The sequence below is a fragment of the Phyllobates terribilis genome, unplaced genomic scaffold (assembly GCF_046119375.1).
Source record: "Phyllobates terribilis strain yellow unplaced genomic scaffold, ASM4611937v1 Scaffold_11__3_contigs__length_659146591, whole genome shotgun sequence".
Taxonomy (NCBI): Eukaryota; Metazoa; Chordata; class Amphibia; order Anura; family Dendrobatidae; genus Phyllobates; species Phyllobates terribilis.
In genome coordinates this window covers 278,833,118-278,848,497 of record NW_027362771.1, presented here as the reverse complement: position 1 = coordinate 278,848,497, position 15,380 = coordinate 278,833,118, and the positions used below count along the sequence as shown (strand labels likewise).

At 42.7% G+C, this 15,380-nt stretch overlaps 1 protein-coding gene across 5 annotated transcripts in view; it reads right to left on the bottom strand.

Moving 5' to 3' along the window:
• Window positions 1-479: 479 nt before the first annotated feature.
• The window catches only part of DMTF1 (cyclin D binding myb like transcription factor 1), a 64,995-nt gene continuing 50,094 nt past the window's right edge, over window positions 480-15,380 (bottom strand). For 4 of the 5 annotated variants that reach the window (XM_073652347.1, XM_073652345.1, XM_073652348.1 and 1 more), the window contains 2 exons: window positions 6,090-6,231; window positions 480-5,594 (listed from right to left, as the gene is read on the bottom strand). In XM_073652347.1, coding sequence (XP_073508448.1) covers window positions 5,500-5,594; window positions 6,090-6,231 — 237 coding nt within the window. In that variant the 3' untranslated portion in view covers window positions 480-5,499. The remainder of the gene's footprint in view (window positions 5,595-6,089; window positions 6,232-15,380) is intronic. The other variant, XR_012251244.1, reaches the window with a different exon arrangement.

The following is a 15,380-nucleotide window of genomic DNA, read 5'->3' as shown; positions in this document are numbered from 1 at the left end:
ATCAAGCCGAGCCTATATGGGAAGGCTGGAAAATATCAGATACCGTTACCTGTATAACTACAGGATTAGTCTTCGGAGCAATATTCCTTACTAGATGCAGTGTCTTATCACTGGTCCATGCAACTACCATGTAGCTTATTGGACATAAAAATAAATTAAAATACAAATATTAAAAAATAAGGGTTGACGGACTGTTCATGGCAAATGTATTTCTTTTTAAACATGAGTGAAAAATATAGGGCCGATTTCATCAAGACCGGTATTGAAACGCTATAGTATGCAAATATTGAATACATGAAATTGGAACTGCATTACTGCTATGGAAAATACGTTAAAAAAATGAAGGTACTTTAGCGCACAAATTGGCCAATTTATGAGGGCCCATCAGCCGTGGCAAGACTTATTTCTTGGGTTAGCGTGCGCTCTCATGAATTGACCAATTTGTGCGCTAAGTACCTTCATTTTTTTAACGTATTTTCCATAGCCGTAATGCAGTTCCAATTTCATACGTATATTCAATATTTGCATACCGTAGCATTTCAAAGTGTAGCTCTGTTTTCTTGGCTATATTTAATAGTTGTGACGGCTTGCACCTGTTCACACTTGTTTTATCCTGTTTCGAGGTGCTGGTCAGTTTTTTTGATATTTGACGAGTGGCGTGCACTGCTATCCGCCATGCCACAAATCTCACTGCGGTCAGGGACTGGACTGAGATTTCTGGTCCAGAACACCACAGCTTGTCACAAATTGGGCAAGCTATGGCGTCATGCTCCAGCTGCGCCCATTTTGGAAAATGTGAAAAGTCACAAAATTTAAGTACAGCTCCTAAACTTTTTTGCGACTTTTCAGAGCTGTTATGCCAGAATTCTGGTATAAAAGCTTTTATGAATTTTGCTCGTAGTCTAGATTTTCGGCAGAAAGTTGAATAAAGTAAGCGGTCACACGACACCCGCTCGCTCTGGGTGTACCAGGGAATCGTGACCATGTGTGCACAGAGTAACTGCAAATTTTTGTCCCAAATCTGGACAACCCATTTTAGCCATGGTAACTCTTAGGACCCATTTAAACATCCGTTCATCATGTACGTGTTCTCTCCATGTTTTTCCTGGATGAAACATCTACCAATTATATTCTTGGGAGCTGTTCACGGTTTTTTGTTTTGCAGACTGCATTTGCAAAAGAAAAAAAATTAGATCGATATTATCCATACAGGTTTCAGACAGCACATCATGTCATCTGTGCGCAATCTGTGTGGTCTCTGTTATTAAAATTGTATTAGGTAGGAGAAGCTTTGCAAACTTATTTTGGCATATGAGAAAATGACTGGTATCTATGGACCCATTGAATGAAAACTAGTCAGTCTGTGGTTTGTTTGTTTTTTCCCTACATGCTTTCCCCCGCCCTCCACGTTTTTGATACTGCAGTTTCTTTTTGGTATGTCATGTTTTAAATAAAGCTTTGTTTTTGATAATGCTGGTATGTGGCTTTAACAAAACATTGATATAGTCATGCATTGTTTACCTGCAAATTTCCACATCTAATGTAATTCTATGGGAAAATTCACAAATAAAATTCAGTGTACTCGCAAGAGAAGATTCACATATTGTGGACTTCACTTGATACAGTTCCTGCAAAGTGGATGGGATTTAAGACACTTTTTTGCCCAGCAAAAATACACTTCGTCAAAAACTAATCAAGCAAACTTAACAACCTTTTTTAATGGGGTTTTTCTAGTACACTGATGTAAACAGGTATTCTTATTGAATTGCTTTAGTTTAAAAATAAGCAAGTTCGTAATTTGACTTGCTATTCTTACTGTCTACCTGCTATCATTTATCCACTGTTAGAACTTTTATCTTACATAGTGTACAGCTTGATTACCATTGCTGCCTGACAGTGTACCCAGTAATTACATTCCAGGAGAGGTGATATCTTTACAGCGGTTATTAGCTCACCACTCCCTTTCTCTCAGCTGCTGATTTTACACAAAAATTGTGTCAAATACGCACTTTTTATGCATTTTCCATTCATTTGAATGGATATAAATTGCTGAAAGAATTGACATGCTCTTAACTCATAGCTCCTTCAACTCTGCAAGAAAAAAATGTGCACATTCTGTTTGAGATTTCAGAAATCTTAACTTTGCAAAGTTTGAACAAGCCCTAAAGTTCAGCTCAAGTTCTGCTAATGTTACTGAAAAAGGAGTGCTGTTCCCCCATCCAATAAGACTGGACAACTGTGAGTTGTTCAAGACACAACTTGAGAATACTCATTTAAGGCTTATTGATTAAAGGTTTAATGAGGGACTTGGTGTGATGCCCACTAATCCATCAATGAAGGGACTTTGTTCCCTGTTTGCTGGTGAGATGTGTAAGTGTAGCTGCCGTCACTCAATTATAGTTTGTGGGTTACATACAAACAGGAATGGTAGCATAATGTAGGGGCAGAGATTCTGATTCCAGTGATGTATCACTTATTGGGCTGCTTGCTGTAACTTCTATATCGCTGGATTTAAGGCTACATTATGCCGATCTCAGATTAAATAGCAAAAAACTTAGTGACGTCTACTTTTTTTTTTTTTTCTTAAAGGGAACCTATCTGCATATAGCTGCTTAAAAATGAGCCAATGTATGACAATACCACACATGAAAGACAAAAGTGGGTATGAAATGTGCTGGAGGATTCATTTCATGATTGAATAATCTGCATGTATTAAAAAAAATCTTTTACCTGTTACAATATCATGGGGAAAGTCACAGATTTAGTTTTTCATTCTGAAGATATAAAATCTCATTTAACATACATCATGGTGAACGCTGATGTCTGAAGGGTAAAGAATCAGGCTGGATTTTCACAGTGATTTTTTTTCTCATGAGAAAACCAGGTGAGGAACAATCAGAGAAAAGGTATAATAGAAACAAGTCACCAATCCTGCATTTATCACCCACTCCTGAGCAAAAATACTGACCAAATACTGATAGTGGGGCCGTGGCCTAATGCTTTTTCTCATATGCCAAAAAAAGACAAATTGCACAGCTTTTCCTATCTCTAAGGGAAGAGTCAGATGGGGATCGCAACGCAATGCTCTGACTGGCCTGAGCATAACAGCTGCATAGAAATACATGCTGCCCGCTTGGGTCAGGAGAGGCAATAGACAATTCAAGCATTGCGTTGCGATACCTGTCCGAGTTATACACCCGTTTGACTCTTTTTTTTTTTTTTTTTTTTTTTTTTTTTTAAGGCTAAAGTCAGGCAACTGTGTGTTCTCTCATCCCAGAGAATTGGATTACATTCTGATCAAACTGCACAGACTGTGATCCGATTCTCTTGGATGAGGAGAAGATGGAGAGAAAAAAAATTTCCCCATTCTGTTAGTGTGTGGAAATTGGACTGCACTCAGATGTCATCCAAGTGCAGTCAAATGGTTTCCAAGACCTCAGTGACTTGCATGGCTGAATGCGATCCGAATATCGGATCAAACTTGGGCATGCAGCGATTTCTCCCAAGTGGATAGCCCCATAGGATAACATGGGGATGAGTGCTATCCATCAAAACAACGGATAGCACTTGTCTGAATATTCCGGTCGTCTGCGTCAGCCATTACAATGTAAAAAAAAAAAAAAAAATAACACATGCATGGCAATGTGTGCGATTTGTGATTTTTCACAAACCCATAGACTTGTATAGGTAATTCTGATTCAAAAATGGACAGGTCTCTGCTTTTTTTTTTTTTCTTTCAGGCCACTGTTACAAAAAACAAAACCTCACATGTGAATATCTCCATAAATTTTCATGTATAGTTGTCCGCAGCGCTGTATGCGCGTCTGCATGGCGTGCGGACGCAGGAGCTTCCCACTATTCACATGCACTAGTATGCGGTAAGTTGTTTTTTTTATCCACGCAGACTGGAGTTGTGTGTGGACATTCGTCTACTAATACATAGGCTAACAATCCATTGCACACATGGACCAAAAAACCCATTCATGTGAATATATCCTTATAAAGACTGCACCGTCTGAAATAGCTGATAACAGGGAATACTAGAAGGCAACAACCTGCGCATACAGTACACATAAGACAGACTTTAGCATGTTCTTACAGAACTGGTTTATCTTCGATGTTAGCTTTGGATCAGCAACGGTAAGTTGATTTCTATACATCTTTTTACAGTGACGGCTGGGAAACAAAAATGCTCCCCCTGAACATGTGTAAGGCGACGGGGCTTGTTTTTTGATAAAGATTCTATAACGAAAAGTCTACTTTCTGTATAAATACTATCAGGACATCTATAAATAGCAGATAATATGTACATTAGCACCATTTGTTACACCCCGGTTCTGGGTTATAACGCCAAGTGAAGGGCACCATTTAGGTAATTTTCTCCAGGTCCGCTGGTGCCATTAACACTGTATTTGCCCTCCGGTCAGCCGCTGATTGTGTTCCATAGAACACAAAAGAATGACAGACTCATGGACAGGATTAGTTGTAATTTTCCTGTTTTGCTTACAAATGGCATCCATCATCTAGGCCAGGCCCTAGCGCCTTCTTCAGATGTATTGTACTTCAGTCACCACCTCTGTAAACTGTATTGTAGAAAACCAGCCCCTGTACACCATGCCCATTGAGACCAAAAAGTAAAATGTAAGGATGAGATTAAAGAAGCCCTCCTCCTCCCATCAAAGTTTTTATCCTCCTAGTATATTGCCATCATCCTATTATACAGCACTGAGTACTTAACAATTGCTCATTTTGCCTTTCTGCCCAGTAAATTATTGTTGTCTCTGTTCTGTATAGAAACAGGAAGGCTCTTGTCCTTACATTTCCCTTTTCACCTCCTGACCCAGCTGCTCCCTCCTCCCCCTACCTACCATGGTCTTTTGCAGTGACTTATGACTCATGCAGGGAAAATTGACCTCCCGTTTCTACATAGAGCTTAGAAGGATTCAGCTTGTCAGTGTTTAATCATGTGATGTCATAGACCAAATGGAAAAGAGAAGAATTAGCTGGGTAAAAGGGCAAAATGAGCAGTTGTAAGTACACAGTGCTGTATAATATGATGATTGCAATATATTAAGAGAATAAAACCGCTGATGGGAGGAGGAGTGCTTCTTTAAATATTGCTTCTAGCATTAAGATCCACCTCTTACATTAGTGGCCCAGAAAAGTCTCCTAGTTTTCTGGAGAGATTCTGGGATCTGGTACAGAATTTCCTGATACATTATAAAGCTTAAGAAACATTGTAGACAACACTGGAATGTCATTTACCAGAAACCGACCGTTTCCTTCTTCCCCCTCTAGTTAAGCGAAAACTGTGAGCGAACATGCCACTTATCATCTGAATTTCATGACCGTGACAATGGAAGCTGGTGATAATAGTGCAAACTTTGCTGTGGTAAAATAAGAGATTTGGTGCCATAGCAAACTGTCACAAGGAGAACACGTAGGCGTGAGGGCGGAATGGGTGCAGCAAGTCAAAGCGGACACGAGGAATGCAGGGGGTTATAAATCCTCAATATCTTTTGAGTCGTCAGAATCTGGTCCATCTGTTGAGTCAATTCGGTGAATGTTGTCCCTGTGGTGCTGCAAAATTGGGTCTAGGGGAAAGGAAAAAAAAAAGTTATTAACAGTAAAAAAAAAAATCGTAGTTTGTCTTTAATAGCTTCCATTATCGAAATCACTGTAATGGTTCAGTATATGGTCAGTATTTTACATCAATATATGTAAGCCAAAACCAGGTGAGGAACAGTCAGAGAAAAGGTATAATAGATACAAGTTACCAATTCTGTATTTATCACCCACTCCTGGTTTTGGCTTACAAATACTGATGAAAAATACTGACCAAATACTGAAAGTGGCCTAAGGCCACGGCCCCACTATCAGTATTTGGTCAGTATTCGGTCAGTATTTTTTCTCAGGAGTGGGAGCCAAAACCAGATGAGGAACAATCAGAGAAAAGGTATAATAGAAACAAGTCACCAATTCTGCATTTATCACCCACTCCTGGTTTTGGCTCCCACTCCTGAGAAAAAATACTGATCGAATACTGATAGTGGGGCCGTGGCCTAAAGGTGAAAATCTGCCAAAACTACCTGCTAGTGTGGTAAGTGGAAGCACAGATTCTCCATCAATATCATCCGCTTGTATATAACCATGGCATGATGGGACTATCAACACTGTTCCTTCAATAGCCGGCTGATCAACGTGTTCTTCGAGGGAAGAGGGCCTGAGATCCTACAGAGAGAGGAAATGCAGATTATTTTCCGTACTTCCATTAAAACATCATCAATATGACTCTCGACCTTTCTTAGTGTGCACTATTAAATTTTTCCTTCTCCATTGCATTTTAAAAAAAGAAAGCGCATACTGTCTGAGTATTGTGATCTGGGATAAGGAGGTGCGAAGAAAGATGTAGAATAATGTCACAAGAATCTGATTTGGACAGCTATTGGAGGAGAAAAGCAAACTAAAAGGAATCTGGCAGCACAAAATGACTGTGCAAACCAAGCACAGAGCAGTGACACGTCATATGTCGTGTTGCAGCCTTTTATGCGGGCTCGCACGCCAAGCCACATCTTTCCCAGCCATCATCTGCCTCTAACATCAGCGGGTGGAGAGGAACTCTGCCTATGACTGTTAAATATCTGAAATCGGTATTTAACACACGCCGGCAGGGGGCCAGTCATTCCACGAACCCATCGGCTTGGAATGTGATCGCTGGAAGCCGATGGATTGCCATGACAGCCGGGGATCTACTACAGATCTCAGTGCTTGTCATGACGACTCACATGTGAAAGACAGCATTTAGCTGGTGTTCATAGATTGTAATTTTCTCTATACATAGCATTGCTAATGCACAGCTATGTATAGCACAAGGGATCAGACGTTTTCAGCTTTAAGTTCCCCAAGGGAACTATTAACCCCTTCACGACCTATGATGTATACATAAGTCATAGATCGTGTCCCGGCATTTGATGCGGGCTCCTGCTTCTGCTCACCGGTCCCCAGGGACAGGGGTGGGTTGGGCCATTTCAGTATTCAACAGAACGTGCGTCCTTGGACGCAGATTCATTTGAAATACACTGCTCAAAAAAATAAAGGGAACACTTAAACAACAGAATATAACTCCAAGTAAATCAAACTTCTGTGAAATCAAACTGTCCACGTAGGAAGCAACACTGATTGACAATCAATTTCAAATGCTGTTGTGCAAACGGAATAGACAATAGATGGAAATTATTGGCAATTATCAAGGCACCCTCAATAAAGGAGGGGTTCTGCAGGTGGGGACCACAGACCACATCCCAGTACCAATGCTTTCTGGCTGATGTTTTGGTCACTTTTGAATGTTGGTTGTGCTTTGGCACTCGTAATTGCATGAGACGGATTCTACAACCCACAGAAGTTGCTCAGGTAGTGCAGCTCATCCAGGATTGCACATCAAAGCGAGCTGTGGCAATAAGGTTTGCTGTGTCTGTTAGCGTATTGTCCAGAGGCTGGAGGTGCTACCAGGAGAGAGGCCAGTACACCAGGAGACGTGGAGGGAGCCATAGGAGGGCAACAACCCAGCAGCAGAAAAGCTACCTCCGCCTTTGTGTAAGGAGGAACAGGAGGAGCACTGCGAGAGCCCTGCAAAATGACCTCCAGCCGGCCACAAATGAGCATGTGTCTGCACAAACGGTTAGAAACCGACTCCGTGAGGGTGGTAGGAGGGCCCGATGTCCACAGATGGGGGTTGTGCTCACAGCCCAACCCAGTGCAGGATGCTTGGCATTTGCCACAGAACACCAGGATTGTCAAAGTCGCCACTGGCGCCCTGTGCTCTTCACAGATGAAAGCAGGTTCACACTGAGCACATGTGACAGACGTGACAGAGTCTGGAGACGCCGTGGAGAGCGATCTGCTGCCTGCAACATCCTTCAGCATGACCGGTTTGGCAGTGGGTCAGTAATGTCTTCTTTCGATGTAGTCTTCCTTCTTGCTTCATGTGGATGACGCATCCCTATGTCATCCACGCAGTCTTCCCGGCAATGCGCTCCTCCACAGGCGTAAGTCTCTGCTCTGACTGAGGGAAGAGCAAACTACTGCAGTGCGCAAGTGCCAGGGCTCTTTGACCTTTTCCGCCGCATGCGCACTGCAGTACTTTACTCTGCCTCAGAGCAGAGAAGTATGCCTGTGGAGGAGCGCGTTGCCGGGAAGACTGCGTGGATGACATAGCACGCGTCATCCACCTGAAGTAAGAAGGAGGACAGCATCGAAAGAAGGGAGGCACCGAACCAAGATGAACGACACCCATTGGACCAGACCACCCCGCAGGTGAGTATAATAAAAGCTCTTTCTCTTCTCTTGCAGATCGGATCAGGGACTTATATGCAGCATTATAGATTGCTGTATATGAGGGCTAAAAGGTGCTGGCAGTATCTCATATCGGCCAAACCTTGTGACAGGTTCCCTTTAACACCTGAATTTTATAAACATATTGTATATTGCAGTAATGCAGATTTTTTTTTAATCTTTGCATATATCTTGTGCATGCAGTGTGCTGCTGCTCTGCTTGATTTCTCTTTACTGCAGTGACAGCAGCTTGCACCTGTTCACACTTCCTTCATTGTGGAAGAACGTGCTAGTCAGATGTTTTTTTTCAACATACAACCCGTGGCAAAAATTATGGAATCACCGGGCTCGGAGGATGTTCATTCAGTTGTTTAATGTTGTTGAAAAAAAGCAGATCACAGACATGGCAGAAAACTAAAGTCATTTCAAATGGCAACTTTAGGGCTTTAAGAAACACTAAAAGAAATCAAGATAAAAAATGTGGTACTCAGTAAGGGTAATTTTTTTCAGACCAAGCAGAGGGAAAAAATTATGGAATCACTCAATTCTGAGGAAAAAATTATGGAATCACCCTGTAAATTTTCATTTCCAAAACTAACACCTGCATCAAATTAGATCTGCTCGTTAGTCTGCAGCTAAAAAGGAGTGATCACATGAATCATGGCTCCAACACGAGAGATGTCAGTTGAAAAAAGGAGAGGATTATCAAACTCTTAAAAGAAGGTAAATCATCACGCAATGTTGCAAAAGATGTTGGCTGTTCACAGTCAGCTGTGCCTAAAATCTGGACCAAATACAAACAACATGGGAAGGTTGTTAAAGGCAAGCATACTGGTAGACCAAGGAAGACATCAAAGCGTCAAGACCGGAAACTTAAAGCAATATGTCTCCAAAACAGGAAATGCACAACAAAACAAATGAACGAATAGGAGGAAACTGGAGCCAATGTCTGTGACCGAACTGTAAGAAACCGCCTAAAGGAAATGGGATTAACATACAGAAAAGCTAAACATAAGCCATCATTAACACCTAAACAGAAAAAAACTAGGTTACAATGGGCTAAGGAAAAGCAATCGTGGACTGTGGATGATTGGATGAAAGTTATATTCAGTGATGAATCGCGAATCTGCATTGGGCAAGGTGATGATGCTGGAACTTTTGTTTGGTGCCATTCCAATGAGATTTATAAAGAGGACTGCATGAAGAGAACATGCAAATTTCCACAGTCATTGATAATATGGAGCTGCATGTCAGGTAAAGGCACTGGGGAGAGGCTGTCATTACATCTTCAATAAATGCCCAAGTTTACATTGATATTTTGGACAGTTTTCTTATCCTATCAATTGAAAGGATGTTTGGGGATGATGACATCATCTTTCAAGATGATAATGCATCCTGCCATAGAGCAAAAACCATGAAAACATTCCTTGAAAGAAGACACATAAGGTCAATGTCATGGCCTGCAAATAGTCCGGATCTCAATCCAATTGAAAATCTTTGGTGGAAGTTGAAGAAAATGGTCCATGACAAGGCTCCAACCTGCAAAGCTGATCTGGCAACAGGAATCAGAGAAAGTTGGAGCCAGATTGATGAAGAGTACTGTTTGTCACTCATTACGTCCATGCCTCAGAGACTGCAAGCTGTTATTAAAGCCAGAGGTGGTGCAACAAAATACTAGTGATGTATTGGAGTGTTCTTTTGTGTGTTTGTTTTTCATGATTCCATCATTTTTTCCTCAGAATTGAGTGATTCCATAATTTTTTCCCTCTGCTTGGTCTGAAAAAAATTACCCTTACTGAATACCACATTTTTTATCTTGATTTCTTTTAGTGTTTCTTAAAGCCCTAAAGTTGGCATTTGAAATGACTTTAGTTTTGTGCCATGTCTGTGATCTGCTTTTTTTCAACAACATTAAACAACTGAATGAACATCCTCCGAGCCAGGTGATTCCATAATTTTTGCCAGGTGTTGTATAATGCATATAGGTAATCTTTCCCTGATCTGATCAATGTTCTCATAATATTTCACTACTGAGACACTGATTATTAAAGAGATTTTAAAAACCAGGTGAAAGCTATGTTCACATGCAGCGTTTTCTTATGCAAACTAAAAGCTGCTTTTTACGGTAGCAGCAAAAGCTCTGGGATTTCAGAAATCTCATGTACACGCTTACTTTTTCTATTTCTGATTGAATTTGAGAACTACAGCGTGTTTACAATCTGCAGCATGTCAATTCTTTCACCGTTTTTCTACCCATAGAAAGCAATGAAAAACGCCACAAACGTTTTTGAAGTGTTTTTGGTGAATAAAACGAACTTTATGAAACATGTACTGTAGACAATGCATACCAGTAATCCGCACCCAAGCAACGCGCCAAAACTGCTGTAAAACGGGCCTTTTGAATGCAGCATATTTAGTGTATCAAGAGAGCAGGTTTTGGCTGCAGAACAAAATGCAGCAAAAATGCAATGTGACCATAGCCTAAGAGCTGGAAATGTATTAACATAATAAAATAACTATTCAATCGCCATCGCTCTGGTGGTCCCTGCCAGTCCTGTAGCAATTATGTCCTGTCCACCATTCACGTGGCTGCTGCAGCCAATGACTGACCTGCCACTTGCTGTAGGTGCACCGATAAATCCAGTGATTGTCTGCTGCAGTCATCTGAACGATCAAAGTGCCAACAACGCTGTAGATGAGCCAAAGACCTACCAGAACGGAGGCGTGAAAAGAACTAAATATTTATGTAATAGTTATTTTTTGACAATCTGTGAGGATGGCAGCTCTAACAAAGAGGACCTGTAATAACGATATTAAGAAGTGCCATAATTTCCCCAAACCCATTTCCAATTCTTACCCAGTTTTCCTTTTATCCTGCACAAGCCATTCAAAGTGACATGAATTGCAACCGATCCACATAGATTTCCATTGGGAAATCTTTCCTATGGTAGCAAGTACTGTTGCTGCACACTACAATGCTCTTACCAAAACTGGTTAAATGTGTAAATGACTGCAGCATTTAACTAGCATATAGCAAAGTATAGTATCCTGTATGAAAGAAAACTCTGCCCAACAAAAAAGGCCATTTACTGCATATATATGTACAGGTCCCTAAAGAAATGCATTTTTTAGCTACACTGGCTACTAGATCAGGATCCTGGTTGGAGGAACTACTCTATTAAATCAGAATTTCCTAAAAGTGTATTTTAACCCCTTCAGGACCCAGCCTATTTTGACCCTAAAGACCTTGGCATTTTTGTCAATTCTGACCAGTGTCCCTTTACGAAGTAAAAACTCTGGAACACTTCAACGGATCCTAGCGATTCTGAGATTGTTTTTTCGTGACATATTGGGCTTCATGTTAGTATTAAATTTAGGTCGATAATATTTGCGTTTATTTGTGAAAAAATCAAAAATATGGGAAAAAATTTGAAAATTTTGCAATTTTCAAATTTTGATTTTTTTTTCTACTAAACCAGAGAGTGATGTGACACAAAATAGTTAATAAATAACATTTCCCACATGTCTACTTTACATCAGCACAGTTTTGGAAAAAAAAAAAAATGTTGGTAGGAAGTTTGAAGGGTTCAAAGTTCATCAGCAATTTATCTTTTTTCCAGCAAAATTTACAAAACCATTTTTTTAGTTACCACATCACATTTGAAGTCCCTTTGAGGGGTCTTTATGACAGAAAACACCCAAAAGTGACACCATTCCAAAAACTGCACCCCTCAAGCTACTCAAAACTACATTCAAGAAGATTATTAACCCTTCAGGTGCATCACAGGAACTAAAGCCACATGGAAGAAAAAAATGAACATTTTTATTTTTCTAACAAAAATTTTCTTTTAGCCTAAATTTTTTAATTTTCACATGGGTAACAGGATAAAATGCATCCTAAAATTTGTTGGTCAATTTCTCCTGAGTACACTGATACCTCATATGTGGTCATAAACCACTGTTTGGGCACACGGCAGGGCTCAGAAGGGAAGGAGCGCCATTTTACTTTTTGAATGGAAAATTAGCTCCAAAAGTCAAATTGCGCTCCTTCTCTTCTGAGCCCTGCCATGCGCCCAAAGAGTGGTTTATGACCACATATGAGGTATCCGTGTACTCAGGAGAAATTGACCAACACATTTTAGGATGCATTTTATCCTGTTACCCATGTGAAAATTAAAAAATTTAGGCTAAAAGAAAATTTTTGTGAAAAAAAAAGTACTTTTTTGTTTTCACAGATCATTTTGTGAAGCACCTGGGGGTTCCAAGTGCTCACTATGCATCTAGATAGGTGCCTTGGGGGGTCTAGTTTCCAAAATGGGGTCACTTGTGGGGGAGCTCCACTTTTTAGGCACATTAGGGGCTCTCCAAACGCAACATGGTGTCCGCTAACAATTTGAGCCGATTTTCCATTCAATTTGTTTGCGGACACCATGTCCCGTTTGGAGAGCCGCTGTGTGCCCAAACATTGGAGCTCACCTACAAGTGACCCCATTTTGGAAACTATACCCCCCAAGGCACCTATCTAGATGCATAGTGAGCACTTGGAACCCCCAGATCCTTCACAAATTAATCCGTAAAAATCAAAAAAGTGTTTTTTTTTCCACTTTTTCATTTTTATGAATCAATTTGTGAAGCACCTGGGGGTTCCAAGTGCTCACTATGCATCTAGATAGGTGCCGTGGGGGGTCTAGTTTCCAAAATGGGGTCACTTGTGGGGGAGCTCCAATGTTTGGGCACACAGCGGCTCTCCAAATGCAACATGGTGTCCGCTAACAAATTGTCGGCTCAAATTGTTAGAAGACACCATGTTGCGTTTGGAGAGCCGCTGTGTGCCCAAACATTGGAGCTCCCCCACAAGTGACCCCATTTTGGAAACTAGACCCCCCAAGGCACCTATCTAGATGCATAGTGAGCACTTGGGACCCCCAGGTCCTTAGCAAATTAATCCGTAAAAATAAAAAAGTGTTGTTTTTTTTTCACTTTTTCATTTTTATCAATCAATTTGTGAAGCACCTGGGGGTTCCAAGTGCTCACTATGCATCTATATAGGTGCCTTGGGGGGTCTAGTTTCCAAAATGGGGTCACTTGTTGGTGAGCTCCAATGTTTGGGCACACAGGGACTCTCCAAACGCAAAGGGTTCCAATTTGTTAGCGGACACCATTGTGTAGTGCATGTCAGGTTGGTGTGCGGTGTGGTATATTGTAGTGCATACACCACACACACACACAATCTCATACACTACAACACACACACACCAACCTGACATAGCCTCCTCAGCTGAGTACGCCCTAGACTGGGATGAGCGGGACGGGCGGGACATTTTGTGTGCTTTGTGCGTGTGTAAAAAAAAAAAAAAAAAATCAAAACTTTATTATAGTGTGAGTGTACGTGTGTGTGCTTGGTGTAACCTTCTGCAGTCACGTGTGGGGGCGGTCAGGCGTAGGGGCCGGTCAGGCGTAGGGGGCGGTCAGGCGTAGGGGGCAGTCAGGCGTAGGGGGCGGTCAGGCATAGGGGGCGGTCAGACGTATGGGGCGGTCAGACGTATGGGGCGGTCAGACGTATGGGGCGGTCAGACGTAGGAGGGGGCTGAGGAGATGGAGGAGCCAGAAGAAGCAGCAAGGGGGGTGATCACTGGGGCAGGAGCCGGCAGCAGCAAGGGGGGGTAGGAGGCCGGCAGCATCGGGGGGTGATTACTGGGGCAGAAAGGGGAGCAGGAGCTGGGGGCTGATTACTGGGTTTTCAGGGGGGGGTGATCACTGGGAACAGGGGGGGGTGAACACTGGGAACAGGGGGGGGGTGAACACTGGGAACAGGGGGGGTGAACACTGGGGGAGGGGGTGATTATTGGGAGGTGGGGGGTGATATCACTGGGACTGGGGGATGGTGGGTTTGATCACAGGAGCAGGGCATTTACACTGAGCCTGCTGCTGCTGTGATCACAGTCCACCGGCTGTCAGAAGGAGAGCAGCAGCCGGTGGATGAAGACGTGGGAGAGGGAGCAGAGGGAGCGGAGGTCGGGGTGCAGGTATGAAAGTGGAGGGGGGGTGGAGAGGGGGGAGGGGGGGTGGAGAGGGGGTGGAGGGGGGGGTCGGGGGGAGTGGCGGCAATACTTACCGCTGATCAGCGGTGGCGGCGGCAGACGCGATCCACAGGGTCCACAGCAGGGGGTCCGCAGCAGGGGGTCCGCAGCAGGGGGTCCACAGCAGGGGGTCCGCAGCAGACGATCTAGGGTTGGGAAGGTGCTGGAGCCATCCCTCCATATCTGATTGGGGCTAGTATCCATGTGACGCTAGCCCCCCAATCAGATCTGGGGGGAGGGGGGGAACAGAGGTGACACTCCCCCCAGCCAATGGCTGATGCTGTAAGCATCAGGCAATGCCCAGATTTAAATATTACACCAATTTTCATTGGTGAAATATTTAATTCATACCGATTGGCAGTTTCACTAAAAGTGAAAATGAAACAGCCAATCGGAGGGGTCCCAGGCACGGGGGGGTTAATCCACCCCCCGGGGGGTCGACTTCAGGATGTCCAGTTGCAGTAGCAACTGTGACACCTGAGCGACCCCGCTCGCAGGCGCTGCAGGGGCTCTTTCCCTCCATGTCACAGACGCTGTGACATGGGTCGGGAACGAACTGTTTTCCATGTCACAAACGGTGTGACACGGGTCGGGAAGGGGTTAAATGGGTTTAAAATGAGTTGTCTTTGTTGGACCCACCTGTTCATGCTTTCTTGTTCTTTATTAGAATGTGCATATTATAGATTCAGACTGAAGGCAGCAAAACTACAAAGTAACACATGGAAACAAGGCATACAGAAACACGTGTGAAACAAACCAGAATATATTTTATATCTTATTACTCAAATCACCCTTCTTTTACTCTAATGATAGCTTTACACCCTCTTGGCATGCTCTCAAGCAGCTTCTTCAGGTAGTCACCTGCAATGGCTTCCCAACAGTCATGGAGGCATTCCAAGAGGTGTTGAGCACTGCCGACTCCTTTGCCTTCATTCTGTGGTCCCAAACCATCTAAATTTGGTTGAGGTT